At 43.4% G+C, this 21,923-nt stretch overlaps 1 protein-coding gene across 1 annotated transcript; it reads right to left on the reverse strand.

The window, feature by feature from the left end:
* Window positions 1-7,549: 7,549 nt before the first annotated feature.
* LOC145393837 (uncharacterized) lies at window positions 7,550-7,894 on the reverse strand. Its single transcript, XM_080267880.1, has one exon. The coding sequence runs from the start codon at window positions 7,892-7,894 to the stop codon at window positions 7,550-7,552; it is 345 nt and encodes a 114-aa protein (XP_080124006.1).
* Window positions 7,895-21,923: the final 14,029 nt, after the last annotated feature.

The raw sequence follows: 21,923 nt of genomic DNA on the forward strand, positions 1-21,923 counted from the left end.
TTTCACTGCCCTGCTCCCAGCTCGCACCCTCCTCTCTCATATACCTCTCCACTCTATCCCTCCATTTCATCCTTGGCCTCCCCCTCCTTCTTCCCCCCTCCACCTCACTCACATACACTCTCCTCGTCAGTCTCTGACTCTCCATCCTCTCCACATGGTCAAACCACTTCAGTGTGTTTCTCCTAACGCTTCCTATCACATCCACATCCACACAACAACGCTCCTTCACATCCTCATTGGTCAGTCTGTCTCTCCATGTGACTCCACAGGCTCCTCTCAAATAACTCATTTCCACAGCTCTCACTCTTGACTTCTGTCCCTCCAACAAGTTCCAAGCTTCATATCCATACGTTAGAGTTGGTATCACAATACTATCATGTAATAACTTTTTCACTTCCATGCTCACTTCCCTGTTTCTTATCACTGTTTTCAAGGAACCACCAACTTTTCTTCCTTGTTGTACCCTTTCAAGCACTTCACCCTCCAAACTTCCATCCTTACTCATCACATTACCCAAGTACTTAAACGCATTCACATTTTGCATTTCCTTCTCATCCAACCCCACTGTACATTCAGTGACTTCATTTCTCTCGAACTCGACTTGGGGGAGAAAAAAATAAATTGTTTTAATATGCGAAATGTGATTCTAAAACGGGATGCCATAGTCTGAAAGCAAAGGAAAAACGGTATTCCCGCTCAAAATGGTAGTGTCCGAAGCCACCACCAGGTGGCTGATCAGTTTGGCACCCTTCCCTTCCCTCACGGCTTCTCTTAACCCTTTAACCACGGGTGTCATTCCAGAATGACATTGACAAAACTGGACCAAACCGCGGGTGTCATTCTGGAATGATCGTGAATATTTTGAACACCGCGCGTTTTCCCGGCGCGCAAAGTGTCTCACGCAAGAGTAGCTGTCGAGTTCTTTCACGCCAGCCATCCCACACCTCCCTCCTCCAACCCCGAGGGGGCCCCCCCCACCACTGCCCTGACCCGCATCAGTCAGTAACTGTCCAGCTCTGTGCGTGAGAATGGCGCTCCGTCCCGACTCATCGTCGCTCGCTTCCTCCTCGAAAGTGATTAGTGCTAGTGTTCCCTCTACCTCTACACCGGTAAAGGAACTGCCGACGGCGAGGCAGAAGAGGTTGAGCACTCCTGAAATTAGAACTGAGCTGGACAAAACAGTAAGTACTACTCTTGATTGTGGCAGTGAAAGTGACACACTCACAGCAAGCAGTGACGATTTGCCAGTGATTGGTGGTGAACCATTTTCCATTGATAGTGACAGTGATGAAAGTGATCGTGTTGTTTCCCCCCCACCACCCCCAACTTACTCTGGAAAAGGGAAGGCTCCTATGGGCAAATCTGGTATTGCATGTGGGAAGGGAGTGAAGCGCAGGCTCACGTCTCCCACACCAGGCCCTAGTAAGCATTTCCCATCAATTTCCCGTTCCCCTAGCCCTATTGCCCTCACATCATCATCATCATCTGCCGTGCCCTCTCCTCAATCTACATCATCTGAGGAGTACGAATTCCCAGAGCCTGCAAAGCGAGGGAAGGCAGGCCGTGCAGGCAGGGCAGGCAGGCCTAGAACAAAGGGGATGCGTGGCAGTTGGAGGGCAAAGCTGGGCGATAAGCGAGGAGATAAGCGAGGTGATAAGCGGGGTAGAAAGGGTCAAGTTTCACCACGCACCAGGTCAGAAACCCCCCTGCCTGCCCCCCGCTCAGCTCCCTCACCCTCGCCATCCCCCCACTCACTGCCCCCGCACTCACCCCCCTCCCCCTTGCCTCCTGCCTCACCCCCCTCCCCACTCGCCTCCTGCCTCACCTCCTGCCTCACCCATTGCCTCACCCATTGCCTCCACCTCAGCTCCTTCTCACGTGGAAACGAGTGCAATGCAACCTGCCACTGCCACTGAACCACGCACAGGGAAAGTGGATGCATTTGTTTGGTCTGACGGTGCAGATTTTCAGCCACACAATCCGCCGTTTGATACGACAAATGCTGGAATACAGCCTGCCTTCCCATGCAACGCAGGAGATGACTTTGTTGACTACTTCCTGGCCTTCATGGATGATGAAATCATGCAGCATGTCAGCGATGAGACCAATAGGTATGCAGCTCAGTGTGCAGCAGAAGGGCTGGGACCTATTGGCTCACCAAAGCAAGTGTCGTGGTTGCCTGTCGGAATCAGAGAGCTGTATGTTTTTTTTGCACTAATGTTTCTGATGCCCCATATAAAGAGACATGAGTTGGAGGAGTACTGGCTTGTGGATGACATTACTACTATCCCAGTATTCGGGAAGTATATGTCATGGGATCGGTTCCGACAGCTGCTTGGATACCTGCACTTCGCTGACAATGCAAACCCGTCCCAAACTGACCCTTTGTGGAAAATGAGGGATTTTCTCAACAGGATTAGGGATCGATTTATGCGATTTTTCCGGCCTATGCAGAAAGTCGTCGTAGACGAATCCCTGGTATTGTTCAGAGGACGTCTCAAATTTATGCAGTACATCCCCAGCAAACGCCACCGCTTTGGGATAAAGTTCTTTGTGCTGTGTGACTGTGAGACGGGGTATATCCTGGATTTTGTCATCTACTCGGCTAGTACAATGGACGTGAACAGGAAAGACCCCCTTGGCTTCTCTGGCTCTGTTGTAAAAGTGCTGATGGAGAGGTATTTTGGTGGTAATCATGTGCTGTACACAGACAATTACTACACAGCACCGAAACTCCAAATACCTTGCTGAACACGGCATTGGCACTGTTGGCACTGTACGGAGCTATAGGAAAGAGTGGCCAAGTTTTCCCGAAGCATCATCATCATCCAAGGGAGATGTTCACCTGAAGAAGTCAGACAAGCTTCTGGCGATCAGGTGGCATGACAAGAAGGTCGTGAATATGATCAGCACCATCCACAAGGGGGAATTGCAGAGAACTGGGAAGGTCAGCTACAGGACGGGAGAGCCAATCATGAAGCCTGATGCCGTCATTGATTACAATGTCAATATGAGACTTGTTGATAAGTCTGATATGACGATTGGCGAAATCGACTGTCTCAGGAGAAACACCCTATGGTACAGGAAGGCTTGCCTGCACATGCTCGATATGTGCATGCTCAACGCCTTCATTCTCTACAAGACACAAGTCGGGGGCATAAGGCAACCATCACTAAGACAGTTTTCCAAGACTGTCGTGCAGCAGCTACTTGCACGATTTGGTCAGGTGACGGCATTGATCCCGAGGCGACACTCTGACACACAACCTGACCGTCTTGAGTGCCGCAATTACATGAGCCAGCACCAGCTTGTGAAATTGCCTCTTACAGCAGGCGGCAGGTTGTCACAGGGCTGCTGCAGAGTATGTCATAACACCACACGGAGGCCTAGGACGAGAAAAATGAGCACACACCAGTGCCTGGAATGCCAAGTCGCTCTATGTGTAAATCCGTGCTTTGCCGAGTACCACTCTCTGAGTAAATACTGAAAGTGACAGCGATATATAATGATGCAACAGTGACGTGCTTTGCCAATAATTGTATAATGGATAATGTAGTAATAAAGGATATTTTGCCTAGAAAAAAATGTAAATATTGGCCAGTATAATAAGTGATATTGTAATAAGAGAATCTGCGGCACTTGTGTAATTCTGTGGCACTTGTGTAATTCTGTGATGCGACAGTGACGCAATATAGTAATAAGTGCAGTGTAAATATAATGTATATTGCCCAGATTATATGTAAAATAATATTAGAAGTTAGAAATAATGAAAAGATCGCATGAAACGTCAGTGAGCGGGTGCCGCCGCAGTGAAGTGAGGCGCAGCCGCAGTGAAGAGCGGGCACAGCCGCAGGGAAGTGCCTTTTACCTACCTCAGTGAACACAGAGTGGGTGTTTATCATATGTACAGTGTTCATATATGTTTATATTACTATTATGAGAGAGTGGTTGGCATTTGGTACTGGTGTGTGGGGCGTAAAATAGTTATTTCACACCCCTCACTTCTAACGGCTCTCCCCGTCCTGTGAAGGTCAACAAAGTCATGAAACCTACATCAATGGAAAGCTGAAGGTTAGTACTTTCTAATGGTACCTTATTTTTTTCTCTAGCTTTATTCTGTGCAGAGTTATTAAGGTTTAAAGGTTTGTTTACATTTGGCTGAAACCCCCGCGGGAGAGGACAGTCAGACCAAAACAATACCCGCGGTTAAGGGGTTAAGGCCCCAGTCACACTGCAGGTACGACTTATCGCAAACCACCCACGACCTGCAAGTCGTGGGTGGTTTTGGTGAGGTTTATGACCGGTCTTCATATGTCTTGGTCTAACCACAGGCCACCATGGCAACCAAAAAATCGTCGTGAGGTTTTTCATGCTGCACGAAAAACCTCCTCGCGACCACCGATGTCTTGGCACGGAAACCTCCCGGTGGGTGGCTGGACTGCATCTGGCCGGCTTACAGACTGCGACTGGTCGACGACACCTGATTTTTAAGCAGCGGTTGCCACCTGGATGGAGGCCGGTCGCTGACCGCTCTGTGCGGTGGCCGTCCACATTCTTTCAAGGCAACGACTGGACTGCGGCAGCCACCGTCCAGAAGCCTCGTGTCGGGGGTGGTGATTGAAGTCTGGGCGCCGTCCAGCCGGCAATTGGTTGAGCGACAGTTGTTGGGCTGGACCGAGACCAGCCGCCGGCCAATTGGCGGCTGGTGTTGGTCTAGTGGTCATGGTTTAAACTGCGACAGGACGCGGACCGGCCGCCGTTTGTCAGCGGCCTGCCAACAACCGGCCGGCTACCTGTTGGTGTCTTGACCTGTGTGTATCTGGCCATGGTCGCCGTTCGGCCACCCACTGGACGGACGTTGGACAGACACTGGAAGACCACAGGTAACCGATCGGTGGCACGACTGCTCGGAGACCTCCGTGGTCAGGGACTGGTTTCGCGATTTTCAGGTTTGTGACAAGTCGTACCTGCAGTGTGACTGGGGCATAAGTCAAGTCTCAAGACTCTCAGTCTGCGTCTGTCCGTGCCGCGTTAGCATACTGTGGTGTTTTTAGCAATGCACAAGATTCGCTCTTACTCTTTTTTTTTTTTTCTTTTCTTTTTTATATGTCCGACTCAGGGCATAAGCTTCACAGCCTGCTATCAAGGCCCAGCAGTCCTCCTACATACCATACACCTCTACATGTCACCACTTCGGCGCTAACACCCACCGTCCATATTGAATACATGCTGAGGCTGTCTCATGCAGGACTGGTGTATTGGTATTAGCGGGGGTATTTCGCCTGTTATATCATGGCCCCACAGCTTCACTCCAAGAATGAAAAAAGCATTCGGGAGCCGAATGCTAATCGCCCGTCAGACCTTTGGCAGCCATTTTGGTGAAGTTGACCTTGACCCCGAGTGCCAATTTGGGAACTTGTCCAAGATTTTGGCCATATCTTGATACCCTGAAGGTTTCATGTTGATAGCTTAATCAGTTCATGAGATATAATGGTAACAGATGCACACACACACACACACACACACACACACACAAACATACAAACAGACGTGGGCAAAAACATTATCGCTCCGCCTTGCTAAAGGTGGGCGAAAATAAGAGGATCACTTTGGAGCTGAAAATAAAGGTTATAGAGTTGAATGAACAGGGTGAAAGGAACTTAAACACTGGACGTGAACTTGGCTTTGGTGAATCGACAGGGAGGAACATTCTCAAGATCCAGGAGCAGATTATACAAACCGTCAAGACTTATGGAAGCCTGGCAGTGGACGGGCGCAGTGAGGCTGCTAAGCCTGCAACTATACAAATGGAGTGCTACCCAGCACACTACATTCACAGATCTATTATCTTTCTTTGAAAAAAGGTCTTTCTTAAAAGGACAGTAATGGGGAAGTACCGTAAATGACAAAGATAGGCTGAGATGTCCACCATATATATTTATTTCCTCTGATTCAATGGTTTCTTATATGCGAAATATCCAATATGCAGCGCATTTTGTCCACCATATTCTTGGATATTGCAAGACCCCACTGGAGGTAGTTAGTCAGATAGATAGATAAATAGGTAGGTAGAAAGATAGATTAAAATAGCTAGATAGTTAGATAGATAAAAGAAAGATAAGTAGACATAGATAAAGATAAAACAGATAGATATATAGAAGGACACACAGAAACATAAACAGACAGAGTTATGGATAATAACTAAACACTTTGAGTAATCTCAATAATAATAAAGTCAAGCTGTGTCTGTGTGTGTCTATCTGTGCGTTTGTAAGTTTCTTCCACAAGAACGGTAATAGATATCGATCTAATTCTTTTTGCATTAGATCGGGGTAAGTCCAGGGAATGTCAGGAGAAAAAAGAAAAAAGAGAAATCGTAGCGAACTGAAGAGCGTGAAAATATACGAAAAGCATTTCTTCGACTTTCTGGTCAGAATTGGTCATTGTGGGCTGAGTAATGGTATGGAAACAAAGATAATGATATTTGCACACATTTTGTGATGGTAAGGCTATTAGTTAGTCCAGCCAATTTTTGCGAGCAAACACTGGTGTGTGTGTGTGTGTGTGTGTATATATATATATATATATATATATATATATATATATATATATATATATATATTATAGAGATAGATAGATAGATATAGATATAGATAGATAGACAGATAGATAGATTTCAGCGGCAGCAGCAGCAAATGCAAGTTCACTGCTGAAGAAAGGCCTCCCCAACCTTCACCATGAATTCCTTGACTGAGCCAATCTCAGCCACGTTTTCCCTGCATACTTCTCTATCTCATCTCTCCACCTTTTGTCTGACCTTTCTCTGCAACGTTTCCTCTCTCCTGGAGTCCGATCAGCCAGCCTCTTGCTCCATCGGTTATCCCTTATTCTTCAACATGACCTGCCTACCTCCAATTCTGTCCTTTTATTACTTCTATAATATCTTTGACTGTAGTCTGCTCTCTCACCTAAGTTGATCTTTTCCTGTCACTTAACCCTTGTGTGGTGTTCATGTTTTTGTTACGCAGCCAATGTTTGCGGGTCTGGTGGACCCGCCGCATTATTGGGTTTTTAAATCAATACAGCCATAACAATTTCTGTAAAAATACCAGATTTTTACTTTATCCCAAATGCAGACAATAAAGACAGCATATATGGTTAATAATAATATGCTTAGGAGCTCCTGTCCCAGCTTGTGTGAAGTAAAAAAGTTATTGCATGTGATGTTATGTCCACTGAGTCCTTGTGTCATGTCCAGGACAACTTTCATCCCTTGGTTCTTCTTAGAGGCTCCTCCATCTGGCCTCGTTGGTATACACTTGCAAGTTCCATGCATATGATGATGCAGCATCACAGGTAGCCCAAATCTTTATTCTGTACATGGCAGGTTTTGATGGCATGTACTGCCTGAAGGGGTAGCGGCCCCTAAATGGCACCAGCTGGTCATCAACAGTGACATTAGGGCCAGGGTAGTAAAACAGTGGGAGGCAGTGCACTCACCTGTCCCACATTGTCTTGATGGCAGCTAGCCTGTCTCTTTGCCACCGAGCTAGTCTGTCATCTCACGGTTATCAAAGCGGATAATCCTGGAAATAATGTGAAAATTTTCCAGAGACATTGTGGCACGGAAAAGTTCTCTGCCAGTTTCTGCATCCCACAGGGATTCTGTGGATTCCCCTTTAGATCTAAAAACTCCAGCAAGGATAAGAAGCCCAAAGTATGCTCGTAAATGGGTTTGGTCCATCTCCTTCCACCCCTCTCCAAAATCACGCCTTCCCTCTATTTTAGTGCAATCCAAAATAATTTTCTGGATGTCATCCGGGATGAAAAGTTCAAAAGAAGGCACCATATCCTGCACGTGAGTAACTGCCATCCGTGTTGGCCCTGGATGCATCTTTATCACATTGGCAGCCCTTCAGGGTGGCTCTTTCTTTGGGCGAGGATACCATTCAATTTCACCATTTTTTGACGTCCATATTTCTCCACTTGCTGGCTGCTGGTGGGCTGTCTGCTGACTGGCTGGTCCTCTGGCTGGTCCTGCTGTGGGCTGCTGATGGGCTGATCCTCTGGCTGGCTGCTGACAAGCTGGTCCTGTGGCTGGCTGCTGACAAGCTGGTCCTGTGGCTGGCTGCTGACAAGCTGGTCCTGTGGCTGGCTGCTGACGAGCTGGTCCTGTGGCTGACCTCTGTGGGAGGCCTGAAGCTGGCTGCTGACCGGCTAGTTTTGGAGCTGGCTCAAGGTCAATTTCATCCTCTTCTTCAAACTCACTGTCAGACTCTGAATTGACAGAAATGCGATCTTCAAATTCTGAAAATATCTTCCTATTCTTTATCTTCCCAAGCTTCTATCTCTTCGAAAATCATCTCTACGGCCCTCTGCACGGAGACCCTTTTCGCCATCTTGATCGCCTGCAATGCAGAGCCACACAAGCAAAGCTATTTATTTGTTGTGTTGTACCTCCCTTTCCTTGGGGGAAGCAGCCTAGGTATATAGATAGATAGTGTTCCACCCCCAATCTGCAGGTGGGATGAGAGTGTACGAAAATATAGAATGGTTCCAGCAAGACAGAGGGTAAAATGTGCAGGAATGTGGGAGCAGATAGGTTTCGGTGCTTGAAATGTAGCAACGTTGTAACCGTGTGCGTGAATAGCAGGAGCAGAGAAAACACACACACACACACACACACACACACACACACTAACAGCAGGCCATGCAGGAGGAGGACAGAGTGAAGGGACACAGCATCTCTACACTTTTATTACCCTCGGGTCCAGTGGACCCGAACACCACATGTGTAATATAAACGTGTAGGAGGGGTGTACGGTGTGAAGTCATTGAAAATGTGTTATTTTATATGTTCTTCACAGAAAATGAGCCAAGGCCAAGGAGTCTGAAGTTGAAATAATAATAAATTGCATCATTTTTTTTTTGGTAAACACTGGAAACGGGTCCCACAGACCCGAACACCACACAAGAGTTAAAGATATTTCCAACAGTGATCTTTCCATTCCCCTTTGAGAATGGATTACTTGATTTTCCATCGATCTGGTCAGTTTCCAGGTCTCTCAACTGTACGTCATAGCTGGAATTACACAGTCATTATACCCTAGGCTACTTTTCGTTTCATACATAGTGGCAAGTTACTTTTCATAACGTCTGTATGTTTACCGAAAGCTTTCCATCCAACTGTAATGGGTCTTTTTTATTTTGCAATCATGGTATTTTGTTGATTTTAGCACTTGCCACAAGTTATTGTCCACCTCGACTTCTACAAGTATTTCTTTTCTTATACGCTCTTGGCGTGCGTAGATTAAACTTTAGTTTTACTCCCGTTCATCGTTAGCCTTACTTTGAGACTTTCTCTGTTCAGGTTATTTAACATTTCTTGCAATGTTTCTTCTTTTTCTGAGATTAGGACAATGTCATCGGCAAATCGTCAGTGGTTTAGCTTTTCTTCATCAATGTTTACTCTTTGATTTTTTATTCTAACTTTCTAAAAATGCTTTCTAGGCATGCTGTAAATAATTTGGTGAAATTGTATCTCCTTGATGCAAGCCCTTTTCAGTCTTAATTTTTTTCAAGTCTTCATGTAATTTAACTGTAGTAGTTCCCGCTTCATATATGTCTTCGAGCACAATGTTCTCATTTACTCCCTGTTCTCGCAATGAATTTATAATTGCTATGTGCTCCACTGAGTCGAAAGCCTTTTCATAATCAGCAAAACCTAAGCACAGTGGTTTGTTATACTGCATTCTGTAGCTTTCTTAATTAGGTGATTCATTGTGTGTAGGTGATCAGTTGTCGAATACCCGCTTCGGAATCCTGCCTGTTCACGAGGTTGGTTTTCTTCGTAATTAGTTGTCATTCTTTTCGTAAGGACTTTCATGAAGTGTTTGTAAATAACTGATAATAAGGTAATGGGACAATACTTACTAAGATCTTTTGAGTCGCCTTTTTTGTAAAGAAAAATAACAATTGCATTACACCACGTGTGGACGAGCCTGATTTGTAATTGTATTCCTGCATCCAACGGTAAATCTGCTACTATTCCATCTTCTCCTGAGGCCTTCGCTCTTTTCATATTTTTAAGAGAAATATTTACATCTGGTGTTACCTCAGGTATTTCACTTGTGTCAACTGAAAACTTAGCTATTGGTACTTCTGTCTTTGATGCATACAGTTCTTCATAAAATTCTTCAACTCTCTTCATTATCTTTTCTCTGCATTCAATTGCCTCATTGTTTTTGTCTTTCAGTGCTACATTTGTTGCTCTCCTAGTGCCATTTTACTTGGGACCTGTTTCAGACTTTTTCCTATTTTGATGGTTTCTTTGATCTGGTCCATGTTTCTCTTTCGTTTTTCTTATCTCTGTCTTCTGTTTTTAAGCTTATTTAAATCCTCTCGTTCTATTTAATCTTTCTTTATTTTTACATCCATTCCCTTTCCTTGCCATGAGCTCGAGTGTCTTTTCTGGATACTTGTTGGTTTTGGTTGTATTAGCCTTCCCTAATACAGCTTCTGATTCTCTTAGCACTTTTGTTAGTCTGTCATTCAGCTCATCGGTGTCACCCTCGACATTACTTGGAGCTTGAAATCTGTTCGTTATTTCTAACTGAAAAGCTGTTTTGTTTTCGCTTAAGGGTATATCATTTTATTTAATTACCTCCGCCAAGGAGGTTATGTTTTCACCCCTGTCCGTTTGTTTGTTTGTTGGTTGGTTGGTTTGTGAGCAAGATTACACAAAAACTACAGGACGGATTTTCACGAAACTTGGTAGGAGAATGGTCCATGGCCCAGAATAGACTCTAATCAATTTTGGTGAGGATCTGGATAAAGTTGCGGATCCAGGATTTTTTTTTTTTTTTTCACTTTCTTTAACATTGCGAGATCGGGCCTTGGCGAAGGTATGTGCTCTGCTGGGTACCATTCTAGTTATCTCTCTCTCTCTCTCTCTCTCTCTCTCTCTCTCTCTCTCTCTCTCTACCGTATATATACAGAGAGAGAGAGAGAGACAGAGAGAGAGAGAGAGACAAAGAGAGAGAGAGCACTAGTATACATACATATAAACATGCCGGAATACTATATATAGTCCCGGGCTCCTACGCTCCTCATGGGGCAACGTAGGATTGGATAATGGATGGATGGATGGATAAATTACTCGTATACATATCATATATAATATATATGCGGTTTGCATATATGCATATAAATATTAATCGTATACATTATAGATAGACAGATACATGCATACATACATACATACATAAAATATACAGGCAGATAGACAGATGGATATAGATATATACTGTAGATACCTGACAGTAATTAGTTAGAAAATTCTCCAATCAAGCGACCTAGGTAAACACTTGGGGTAATGAGACAGCTTGGGTAATTAGGCAGTTAATGAGGGTAATTAGAAAGCCTTGTTGGTCGTTATGACTGGAGCTGAACGACCTTGGTTGACACTGATGACATCTCTCTCTCTCTCTCTCTCTGCGTGCGTGTGTGTTTATGGATCATCGTGTGTGCATCTATGTGTATTATAAACATCTTGTGTGTTACAGTGTGCTTGTGTGTGTTGTGTGTGTCTGGAGAGAGAGAGAGAGAGAGAGAGAGAGAGAGAGAGAGGGGAGTATAACAGTAAAGAGATGAGGGTGTAAGTTAGGTCGTTGTGCAACAAAGGGGCATTGTGTGTGTGGGCTGGAAATACTCCCAGACGGCCACGGTGAGAGAGAGAGAGAGAGAGAGAGAGAGAGAGAGAGAGAGAGAGAGAGAGGGAGAGAGGGAGGGAGAGCACTGGTTGAGTTGGGCTGGAGTATTGGGCTAGGTTGGGTGGGGGTCATGTCAGATTAGATCTTATCATCATCATCATCGTCTTCATTATCATCATCATCATCATCATCATCATATAATCATCACTGTCATCATCATCATTATCATTATCATCATCATCATCATCATCATATAATCATCACTGTCATCATCATCATTATCATTATCATCATCATCATAACATATCATCATTATCAACATAACATCATCATCATCATCATCACCATAAGGCAGGTATATACACAGCAAAAAGGAAACATTTTGCATTATGTAATTGGTTTGTTTAACTGTATTGCGTTTGGTGTAGCCTGACAGATCCCTAACCCCTTGCAGCTCAGGTAATGGCCACGTGTAGGCAGACTGGACGGTGGGTTAGACTAGTAACCAAGGAGACTCATTACTTGGAGTGATTGGCTTGACTAGTAACCAAGGAGACTCATTACTTGGAGTGATTGGCTTGACTAGTAACCAAGGAGACTCATTACTTGGAGTGATTGACTTGACTAGTAACCAAGGAGACTCATTACTTGGAGTGATTGGCTTGACTAGTAACCAAGGAGACTCATTACTTGGAGTGATTGACTTGACTAGTAACCAAGGAGACTCATTACTTGGAGTGATTGGCTTAACTAGTAACCAAGGAGACTCATTTCTTGTAGTCACTGATTTCTGTTAGGTGAAAACAACCCCACTACACCTTATTTATTTACGATTATCTATTGACTTATTTTCTATTGCTACCTCTTCTTTCCTGTGTGCCAGTATCTATGTTCATTTTCACTACGCCAACAACAAACCCAGGCAGAACTTTGCATGTTCATTCACAATTATGTTATTTACTAGCAGGGGCACCCGGCGTTGCCCGGGCCAAAAAGGAGAACACGAATTCAGCGGTTATCGAACTTTTTAATGGGTGACCCTATTGGGAATATTTGAAGACTTCGCTACCCACAGGGTAAAAAAATAAGAGAGAGAGAGAGAGAGAGAGAGAGAGAGAGAGAAAGTAACCAGTATAGAGCCTATCGTAGTTATTGTGAAAATACTAATAGTGTGATAAGGATAATTACAATTTCAGTTAAGTAAATCAAATACATTAAAGGCATTAGGCCCAGTCTATGTCCCTGCAACCCATTAAAATTCCTCTCGCGACCCACTTGTGAGTCGCGACCCATAGTTTGAGAATCACTGCCTCCTATTTGTTCTAGTTCAATCTTCATTTCTACTCCAGAAAGACCATGTACCTCTGATGCTTTTGAAGAGGGATTATATGAGGTCCAGGAACTTTCCATTTCAGCTCTCTCTGACTAACGCACAGTATTTGTGCGCACTTGTTTACTATTACCAATGACCTCAAATGACCTCAGACTGGTGACCTCAAATGATCTCAGAGGTCAACCTTATGTAGCCTATGTCCGAACTGGAGGTCATGTGAGTCTCCATGCCAAAGAATGGGCTGCTGGGTCCAGTCGTTCGGGCATGTATTACCGGTGACCTCAAATGACCTCGGAGGTCAACCTCACATAGCCTATGTCAGAACTGGATGTCATGTGAGTCTCCATGCCAAAAATTGGGCTGCAGGGGTACCCGGCGTTGCCCGGGCCAAAAAGGCGAACACTCTACCTGTGACCTCAAATGACCCAGATCTGAATTGTGACCCCCCTAAAACCATCCTTGGGTCACGTTGGTTCAGAATGTATAGGGGTCTTGGGGTCTCTGGTCCTTGGTTTGGGCGTGATTGAAGGACAGACAAACTAACAAACACCGCGGCTCTTTTATATATATAAATTGGCCTTCTTTAGGTTTTCTTTTTTGGCCTATTCCTTCTCTCTCTCTCTCTCTCTCTCTCTCTCTCTCTCTCTCTCTCTCTCTCTCATCAAAACCAGACATTATATGGCTGTGGCTGTGGTGGTAGTTGGTGTATGCATTGTCTGGTAGATAATGGTACCTTCCATTATTTAAATTCACCAGGGATTCTGTGCAGGATAGTCAGGGGGATGTTAGTACAGTACCTTCCATTGGTAAAACTAACACCTTGGCATTGGCGGCAGTAAAATTTAAAAAGAAAAAAATATACCGGTATATACTCATATATGGTGAGTTTTAAACATAGGAAGAGATGTCCAAGTCAGTGCAACTAAACGAGGATTGACTGATGTTACATTTTCTGTAATAAATTGCAGTTCAGAAAATGTGGCTTGTTGGTCCCTTCCATCGCCGAGGGCCTCACATTAAAACCCTCTATATAACGAACTAATTGGAGGAATGGCGTGATGCTGAAGAAGAAAATTCTTGAAGTCCTATTTTTGACAGTCACATTAATTTACGAACCCTGGGTGTTATATGCTTACCGTTGTTCAATAGATACATTGCTATATTGTAATGTTTTGTTAGGTTAAATAGGTCGGTAACACAAAAATTCGGTAATAGAGTTCGTTATAAAGAGAGTGTGCTTTATGTTGCTAGATGGTCAGTGGTGCCAATCATCATCCAGTCACTTGATGTAGTGCTGCCTACTTCTTCGTTCACATTTTAAATTATTCTACGTCTTTTCCTGCCCTCCTCTCTTACCATTTCTCCCTTTCTTTTCTGTCACTTTTTGTTACTCTTCTTTATTCTTTCCATTTCCGGCGGCTGTACACCGAGTGACAAACCTGATGGTTTCCTGTTACACAGGAAACCATTTACAACGCTGGGAGGTAACCATATAACCAGAAAATGTGGTGGCGTGAGCCTGCCACGGTGTCCCTGCTGACTGGGTGGCGCATTGCAAATACAGTGTACATCCAGGAACAAAACCTCCACACTTTTCCGCACCCCTCGCTGAGGTGCTGTCAACTGCAAGGGAACATCAGTTCACTGCACGGGACAGCTCTGCAGGGACAATTGCTTGCCTGCGGTTGATGGGTCTGTTCGGCCATTAGACCAAGGTTGATTACAACTTAGTCTTGCTACAGAGAGATGATTGCACTGTGGTTGGGAAAGTCTTCTTGTGGAGAAGGTATGTATAGCAAAATGCACCAACACATACATAAACAGTGCCTCTTTATTTCTTTGTTCTTGTTTATTTTGTTCTTGTTACCTGTAGATAGATTTACACAGCTTAGGAGAGACCTCTGCAAGGTATCACATTAATTATGAAAAGTAAATCATACAATTCAGCTCTTTCTGTATTACCCTTAGTGAAGTGTAGGGTCCCGAGGTTAGGCTACTCATAGTCCAGAACACTGAAAGGCTAGGCTAAGTACCCCCCCCCCCCGGGTGGCTTTACACGACATATAGAACCTCCAGTCATCTTTTGGGGATTCAGATTATCTGCTACCAGGTCACCTCTCAGGGACTGAAATTGCTAACTTGTCCTCTTCTTGCAGATTCAAGTTCCGTCACTCCCCTTTCCTTCCCCGATGGGCGTCCTTAAACCACTAAGTCACCAAGGTATTCACACTCAGATATAGTTTGCTTCCTGGGGATTTCAGTCACCTGTCACCTCCATTCCACCATTCCATCTCATCCAGGACGTTCAGTCATTAAACAATTTATAGAGTTTTCTGGCATCTCTTGGGGAGTCGCTTTATGTGACACTTTCCTACCACTTAATTCTGGTCATCATCTTATATATATATATATATATATATATATATATATATATATATTCAATGCCACCAAAACACACAAAAACATAATGGCAGTGATTTAAAACTCCAAGAAATGGTAAAAGGAGTTTGGACTTTGTGATGTCATGAAAGACATGTTCATGCATATCATTTCCCATTTATAAAATATAGTGGGACAGAAATTTGTGTGGGAGTGGTTGGAGTTTCTAAGAATCAGCTGGAGGTTATACAGATGGCAGTGTCACCAAAGACTCCTATACACACTTCAGTTTTAAGTTTAGTGAACCGAGAACGGCACCAAGAAACTGAGCAGGACCTTCAAGTTAGTTTTAGGATAGTGGTGGTGTTTCAAGGTCCCAAGAATTGAGAAAAAACCTGTTTCATTTATTTAATACCACCAAAGACTTTATATATATATATATATATATATATATATATATATATATATATATATATATATATATATATATATATATATATATATAACCTTCAGTCACCTCTTGGAGTACTTGTACCTAAATTTGTTCCAGCATTTGTATAACTTAATACTGAATGGTGTGTATAAGAAATCCTTAACTTCATTACACGATCAAAACGGTATTAACTGTTTCATTGAGCTTCGATCCAGTACCATCTAAAGTTCTGTTTCACTATCTAATTAACACTGAAGGCTCTTGGATTCAGTGGCTGTTTTACCTTTTGTTGCTGCTCGGAGACTCGAATCACTTTAAGCAGTCAAAACACTTTTTAAAGAGTCTTGGTGCTTCATATCATTACCTCCTAAAATCAGTTACTGTCACTTAAACTCTGTCCCACCATCTTGTAGGACTTAAAACACAAGTACCTAAAGAAATCTTTGGTGGCATTACATTACAACAACAACAACAACAAAAAAAAAAGTCATTTGTAGATGCAAACCACTCTCAGTAGTCACTTTGAATCAGTATCACCTAAAATTCTGTCCCACCATCTTGTGAAACTTAAAATTCAATCACATGTAGGAGTCTCTGATGACTTTTGAATAATTATCACCATTTTCTAGAAGTCTGTGAAAACATTACTCAATCGAAACACTTTCAGCACTATCTCAGGGCTTCGAATCACTGCCACCTAAAATTCTGACCAACCATCGTGCAGAACTTAAAATTCAGTCACATATAGGAGTCTTTGATGGCTTTTGAATCCTTAACACTACTTTCTAGAAGCCTTTGAAGCAGTGGCCTACCTGAGAGGGGGCGGGGGGGCTGTTTGAAACTGCCCCCCAGGCCCCCAATTGAGTGGGGACCCAGAAAGCCTTAAAAATTTATAAGCTTTTTAATTAATATTTAAATATATATATATATATATATATATATATATATATATATATATATATATATATATATATATATATATATCATCCCGACAATCCCGGCTGAGATATTAGTTAAGTTTTGAGAATTAAGGGGCTAGGTTCTTTGTAGGGCCCTCCTCCAGGAGGCGGGCCCCGCAAAGAACCTAGCCCCCCGGGCCCCCAAATCTCTAGGTACACCCCTGCTTTGAAGGCATTTCTTGCTCGAAACACCTTCATCACTACCTCAGAGCTTCCAATCACTACCACCTAAAGTTCTGTCTGACCATCTTGTAGAACTTAAAATTGAATGGCCTGTAGAAGTCCCTGAGGGTGTTGAGTGTGGCCTGTGAGACTGGTGGGTGGGATCGACCCTTAGATGACCCTAGGCAGAGTGGCTGGCCCGTCTTCTCTCTCTTTACTAGGTTACCTTGAAGAAAAAGTGCTCTGTAATTACATTGCGAAGCCCAAGGAATTCCTGTTGGGAGGTAGCTGAGTGTTGGCTTTGAACTGGAAACAAACATACCTGTATATATTCATAGGGAATTTTAATACGAAGATCCGTGGAATTGTTGAAAATAGATAATGAAAGTAATGCGGGTATAAGTGGTTGGGGAATGACTGGGAGACGGAGGGATGTGAGAAGAGAGGAAGAAATCAATAGGATGGAAGTTGTGGAAACAATAAAGAAAGTCGAAATGGGGAAAGCCCCAGGAATTGATGGAGTGTGTGATAAAATGTTGAAGCATGGAGGAGAGATAGTAGTAGAATGGATGTGAAAGATGTACAGATTGGCCTGGGAGGAAAGTAGAGTCCCGGAGGATTGGAAGTCAGGTGTATTTATTCCCCGGTACAAAGGAAAATGGGAAAAAGAAGTGTGTGGTAATCAAGGGGTATTTGTCTTCCTAGTGTAGTAGGAAAAGTATGTGGTAGGATACTTTTTGACAGAGTTAGGGAAATAACAGAGGAATTAGTTGCAGAAGAACAGGGAAGTTTTAGGAAGGGAAGAGGTTGTGTAGACCAGATATTCATTCTTCGGTCTTTAGTGGAAAAGTTTCTAGAGAAGGGAAAGAAGTTGTATGCTGCCTTCATGGATTTGGAGAAAGCATATGACAGGGTGAATAGGCATGGATTGTGGAAAGTATTAAGAATATATGGAGCAGATGGAAAGTTGTTGAATGCTGTGAAGAGGATGTATGAGGGTGGTAAGGCTGCAGTGCATGTGGATGGTGAACTAAGTGAATTTTTCTATTTGAAAGTTGCATTGAAACAGGGATGTGTCATGTCTACATGGTTGTTCAATCTGTATATGGATGGGGTTATAAAAGAGATACAATGTAGGGCAATGGATGTTCAAGCGGTCCTAATGAGAGAGGGCAGAGTTTGGAAACTCCCTGTACTGTTGTTTGCAGATGATACTATGTTGTTACGTGAAGACGAAGGGGAGCTGCAAGGCTTGGTGGATAAATTTGTAAGAGTGTATAAGAAACGGAACCTAAAGGTGATTGTAAGGAAGAGGAAAGTTAAGGTCTTCGCGAGAAGTGAAGTCAGTGAATGTACAGTGAGGCTGGATGATGAGGAAATGGAAAATGTGAGTGCTTTTAAGTACTTGGGTTGTGTGATGAGTAAGGATGGAAGTTTAGAGGGTGAAGTGCTTGAAAGGGTACAACAAGGAAGAAAAGTTGCTGGTTCCTTGAAAGCAGTGATAAGAAACGGAAGTGAGCATGGAAATGAAAAAGTTACTACATGACAGTGTTTTGATACCAACTCTAACGTATGGAAGTGAAGCTTAGACCTTGTTGGAGGGACAGAAGACAAGAGTGAGAGCAGTGCAAATGAGTTATTTGAGAGGAGCCTGCAGAGTCACATGGAAAGACAGACTGACAAACGAGGATGTGAAGGAGTGTTGTCGTATGGATGTGGATGTGACAGGAAGCGTTAGAAGAAACACATTGAGGTGTTTTGGCCATGTGGAGAGGATGGACACTGAGAGACTGACAAGGAGGGTGTATGTGAGTGAGGTGGAGGGGGGGAGGGATTAGGAGGCCAAGGATGATATGGAGGGATGGAGTGAAGTATGTGGGAGGGGATGTGTGAGCTGGGAGCAGGGCAGTGAAATGGTGGAGAACAGGACTACATGAAGGCGATTTGTTTGTGGCACTCCTTACCGGATTAAGGCGTCTGGCAATAGATAGGATGGACATTTTATTATAAGTTTTTTTTCTGTGATTCCCTGCACAGTCCTAGGAATTCCTGTGGAGGGATGGTGGATTGTTAGTTTTCACTTGGAGACATACATATATACATAGAGTTTTGAATACGTAGGTTAGTGGGTGGATAGTTAATTGCAAGTGGTTATACCACTATGGTTCTGCGTGCTTCAAAGAATCCCTGCTAAGAGATGGTAGAGTGTTAGTTTGGGTCTTGGGTACTTAGATAGATATAGATGGATTTAATAGAAGAGGTGATTATTAATGCCTTTACATGACCCTAGGCAGTGCGACCAGTCAGGCACAGAAACTCCTTGGCCACGCTGATGAAGAAGTGCTTTTCTCAGATAACCCTGTGGAACCCAAGGAATTCCTGTTGAGGGATGGTAGAGTATTAGTTTTAACTTTAAAAAGTACTTATAAGATATACAGAGGAGATTTGAGTACATTGATTGGTGGATAGATAGTTTATATGTTTTCCTGCAGCGACTGTGTGAGTTAGAAAATCACTTCTGAGAAGTGGTAGTGTGTTGGTTTGTGTCATGCATGGATAGACGGATAGATAAATAGATAGATTTACATGATTTTAATAGGTGCCCTTTGTGAATTAGAATAGTGGGGTTGCTCTCTCTCTCTCTCTCTCTCTCTCTCTCTCTCTCTCTCTCTCTCTCTCTCTCTCTCTCTCTCTCTCTCTACCAGGCACAGAAACCCTTTGTTGACATTGGAGAGGAAGTGGCTCTCTGTGATTACCCTGCCTTGACCAAGGAATTATTCTTGTGAGATGGTGGAGTGTAGTTTTGAATTGGAGACATAAAATAATTATGAATGCATAGACTGGTGAGTGGATAGTATATTAAAAGTGTTTTTCTGCAGTGACTCTGTGTGCTTCAAAGAATCCCTGCAGACAAGCAGTTGTGTGTTAGTTACTGTCATCCATGGATAGAGGGACAGGTAAACAGATGGACAAAGATTTGCGTGAATTTAATTGAAGAGGTGTTTTCTATGACTTAGATGACCTCAGGCAGTGGAGTCGCCAACTCTTCTCTCTCTTTACTAGGTATGGAAACCCTTGGTTGACAATGAAGAGGAAGTGTTTTTGTGTGATTACCCTGCCTAGACCAAGGAATTCCTGTTGAGAGAGAGAACAGTGTTTTAATCACTGTGGTATTGGAATACCGTGTGTCAGAAGGACACCAATATGGCACAAGTGATGGCAACATCTGTCTCTTACCTTGGTGGATAAACAGAAGGACAAAAATGTCAGATTTGTGTACAAATCCATACACATACAAATGCACACACGTGCACTCGCACACCTGGCTGTTTGCAGACAAGGGTGACAGTTTTTAATGAAATTTCAAGTGTCATTTTGGATCTATTTCTCTCAACAGTATGTTTGTTTAATGTCGAGGAATTTATACACATTGATGGACAGACAGATTGAAATTCAGACAGATAAGGTTAATAACGATTATTTAAAATACCCCCCACCAATTAACTACAAGCTGTCAGCACATGACCCACATGGCTGCAATCCATCCCCATCTAACATTCAATATATCACGACGTACACGCAAGAAATTGTTCATCAACCCTTTTCTGATGCATATGCTGGTTCACCATAACATCAATAGTAACTGTATCTCTTTAACGGATCAAAATGCATCTCAAAACTTTTTTAAATCAAAAAACCACCAAAAGTTTTTCACATATTTCCCGGGATATATCGTGTAGATAATTAGGTAGATGTATGTGTACATCTTTGGTAGACCCCAACATGAGAGAGAGAGAGAGAGAGAGAGAGAGAGAGAGAGAGAGAGAGAGAGAGAGAGAGAGACTAAAAAAGAAAATAAGAAAGTGGAGACAGGAGGAAGGGATGAGAAACAGAAGAAGAGGTAAGGCAGAAGGAAGAGATGGGAAGCAGAAGGGGGGAAAGGAAAGAAGAAGAGGACAGATAGAGGAAAATGATAGGAAAGGGAGGGAGGGAGGGAGATAGAGAAAGGAAGAAAAGAAGGAGGGAGGATGTGAGGGAAATTAGGGAGAGATGGAAAGATGGGAGGAAAGGAGAGAGGTGAAGCTGAGAGGGAGAGACAGAAAGAAAAGGGAGAGGGAGATGAAGAAGAAGTGGAGAAAGGAAAAGATGGATGGAGGGAGGGAGGAAGATGAGGAAGAGGAAGAGATGGGGAGAAAGAGGGGAGAGAGGCAGGGAGGAAAGCCTTCACTCATGCAGCCTGACGTCTTTGCTCACCCCTTTATCTCTCTCTCTCTCTCTCTCTCTCTCTCTCTCTCTCTCTCTCTCTCTCTCTCTCTTTCTTATTCTAGTGGTCTACAGTCACTTTCTTCATCTGATGGAACTAGGTCACACCAACAACTTAAATACTATAACTTAAGTGCATGAGATTCGATGAGCTTAATTGAATGGAAATGAGTCTCCTTGGTTACTAGTCAAATCACCAGTCCAATCCGAGTACACCTGGTCATCAAGTGAGCTAAAAAGGCTTAGGAATTAATGTCAGGTGAGAGTAAAGGCACAACAGGCAGTCTTAAACGAGGTAATTATTATGGGCCATTTGACCTGCTGCAGATATTCTTTTTTATTAGGTCCTCTTATTCTTTACTTTCTCCCTCTTTCTTTATTCTTTCCACTCTCCCTACCTCCTTTACTCTTCTCTCTCTCTCTCTCTCTCTCTTGCTCTTCCATCCGTCCCCGCTCATTCCTCTTCTCATCTCCCCTTGTTTCCCTCACTGTTACTTTTCCTGTCTCACTCACGCATGCTCCCTTCTTTCCTTCTCTTACTCCCCTCGTCTTTCCTCTTCTCGCCTTTATTCTCGTGGTTTTTACATTTTTCCCTCTCGTCCCGTTCTTCTCTTCTCTTCTTTTTTCTTCCCTTCATTTTCTCTTCCCTTCCTTTCCTTCCTTTTGTTTCTCTTCCTTACCGT

The sequence above is a fragment of the Coenobita brevimanus genome, chromosome 25, assembly GCF_032717465.1.
Source record: "Coenobita brevimanus isolate Jiangsu-jjx chromosome 25, ASM3271746v2, whole genome shotgun sequence".
Lineage (NCBI taxonomy): Eukaryota > Metazoa > Arthropoda > Malacostraca > Decapoda > Coenobitidae > Coenobita > Coenobita brevimanus.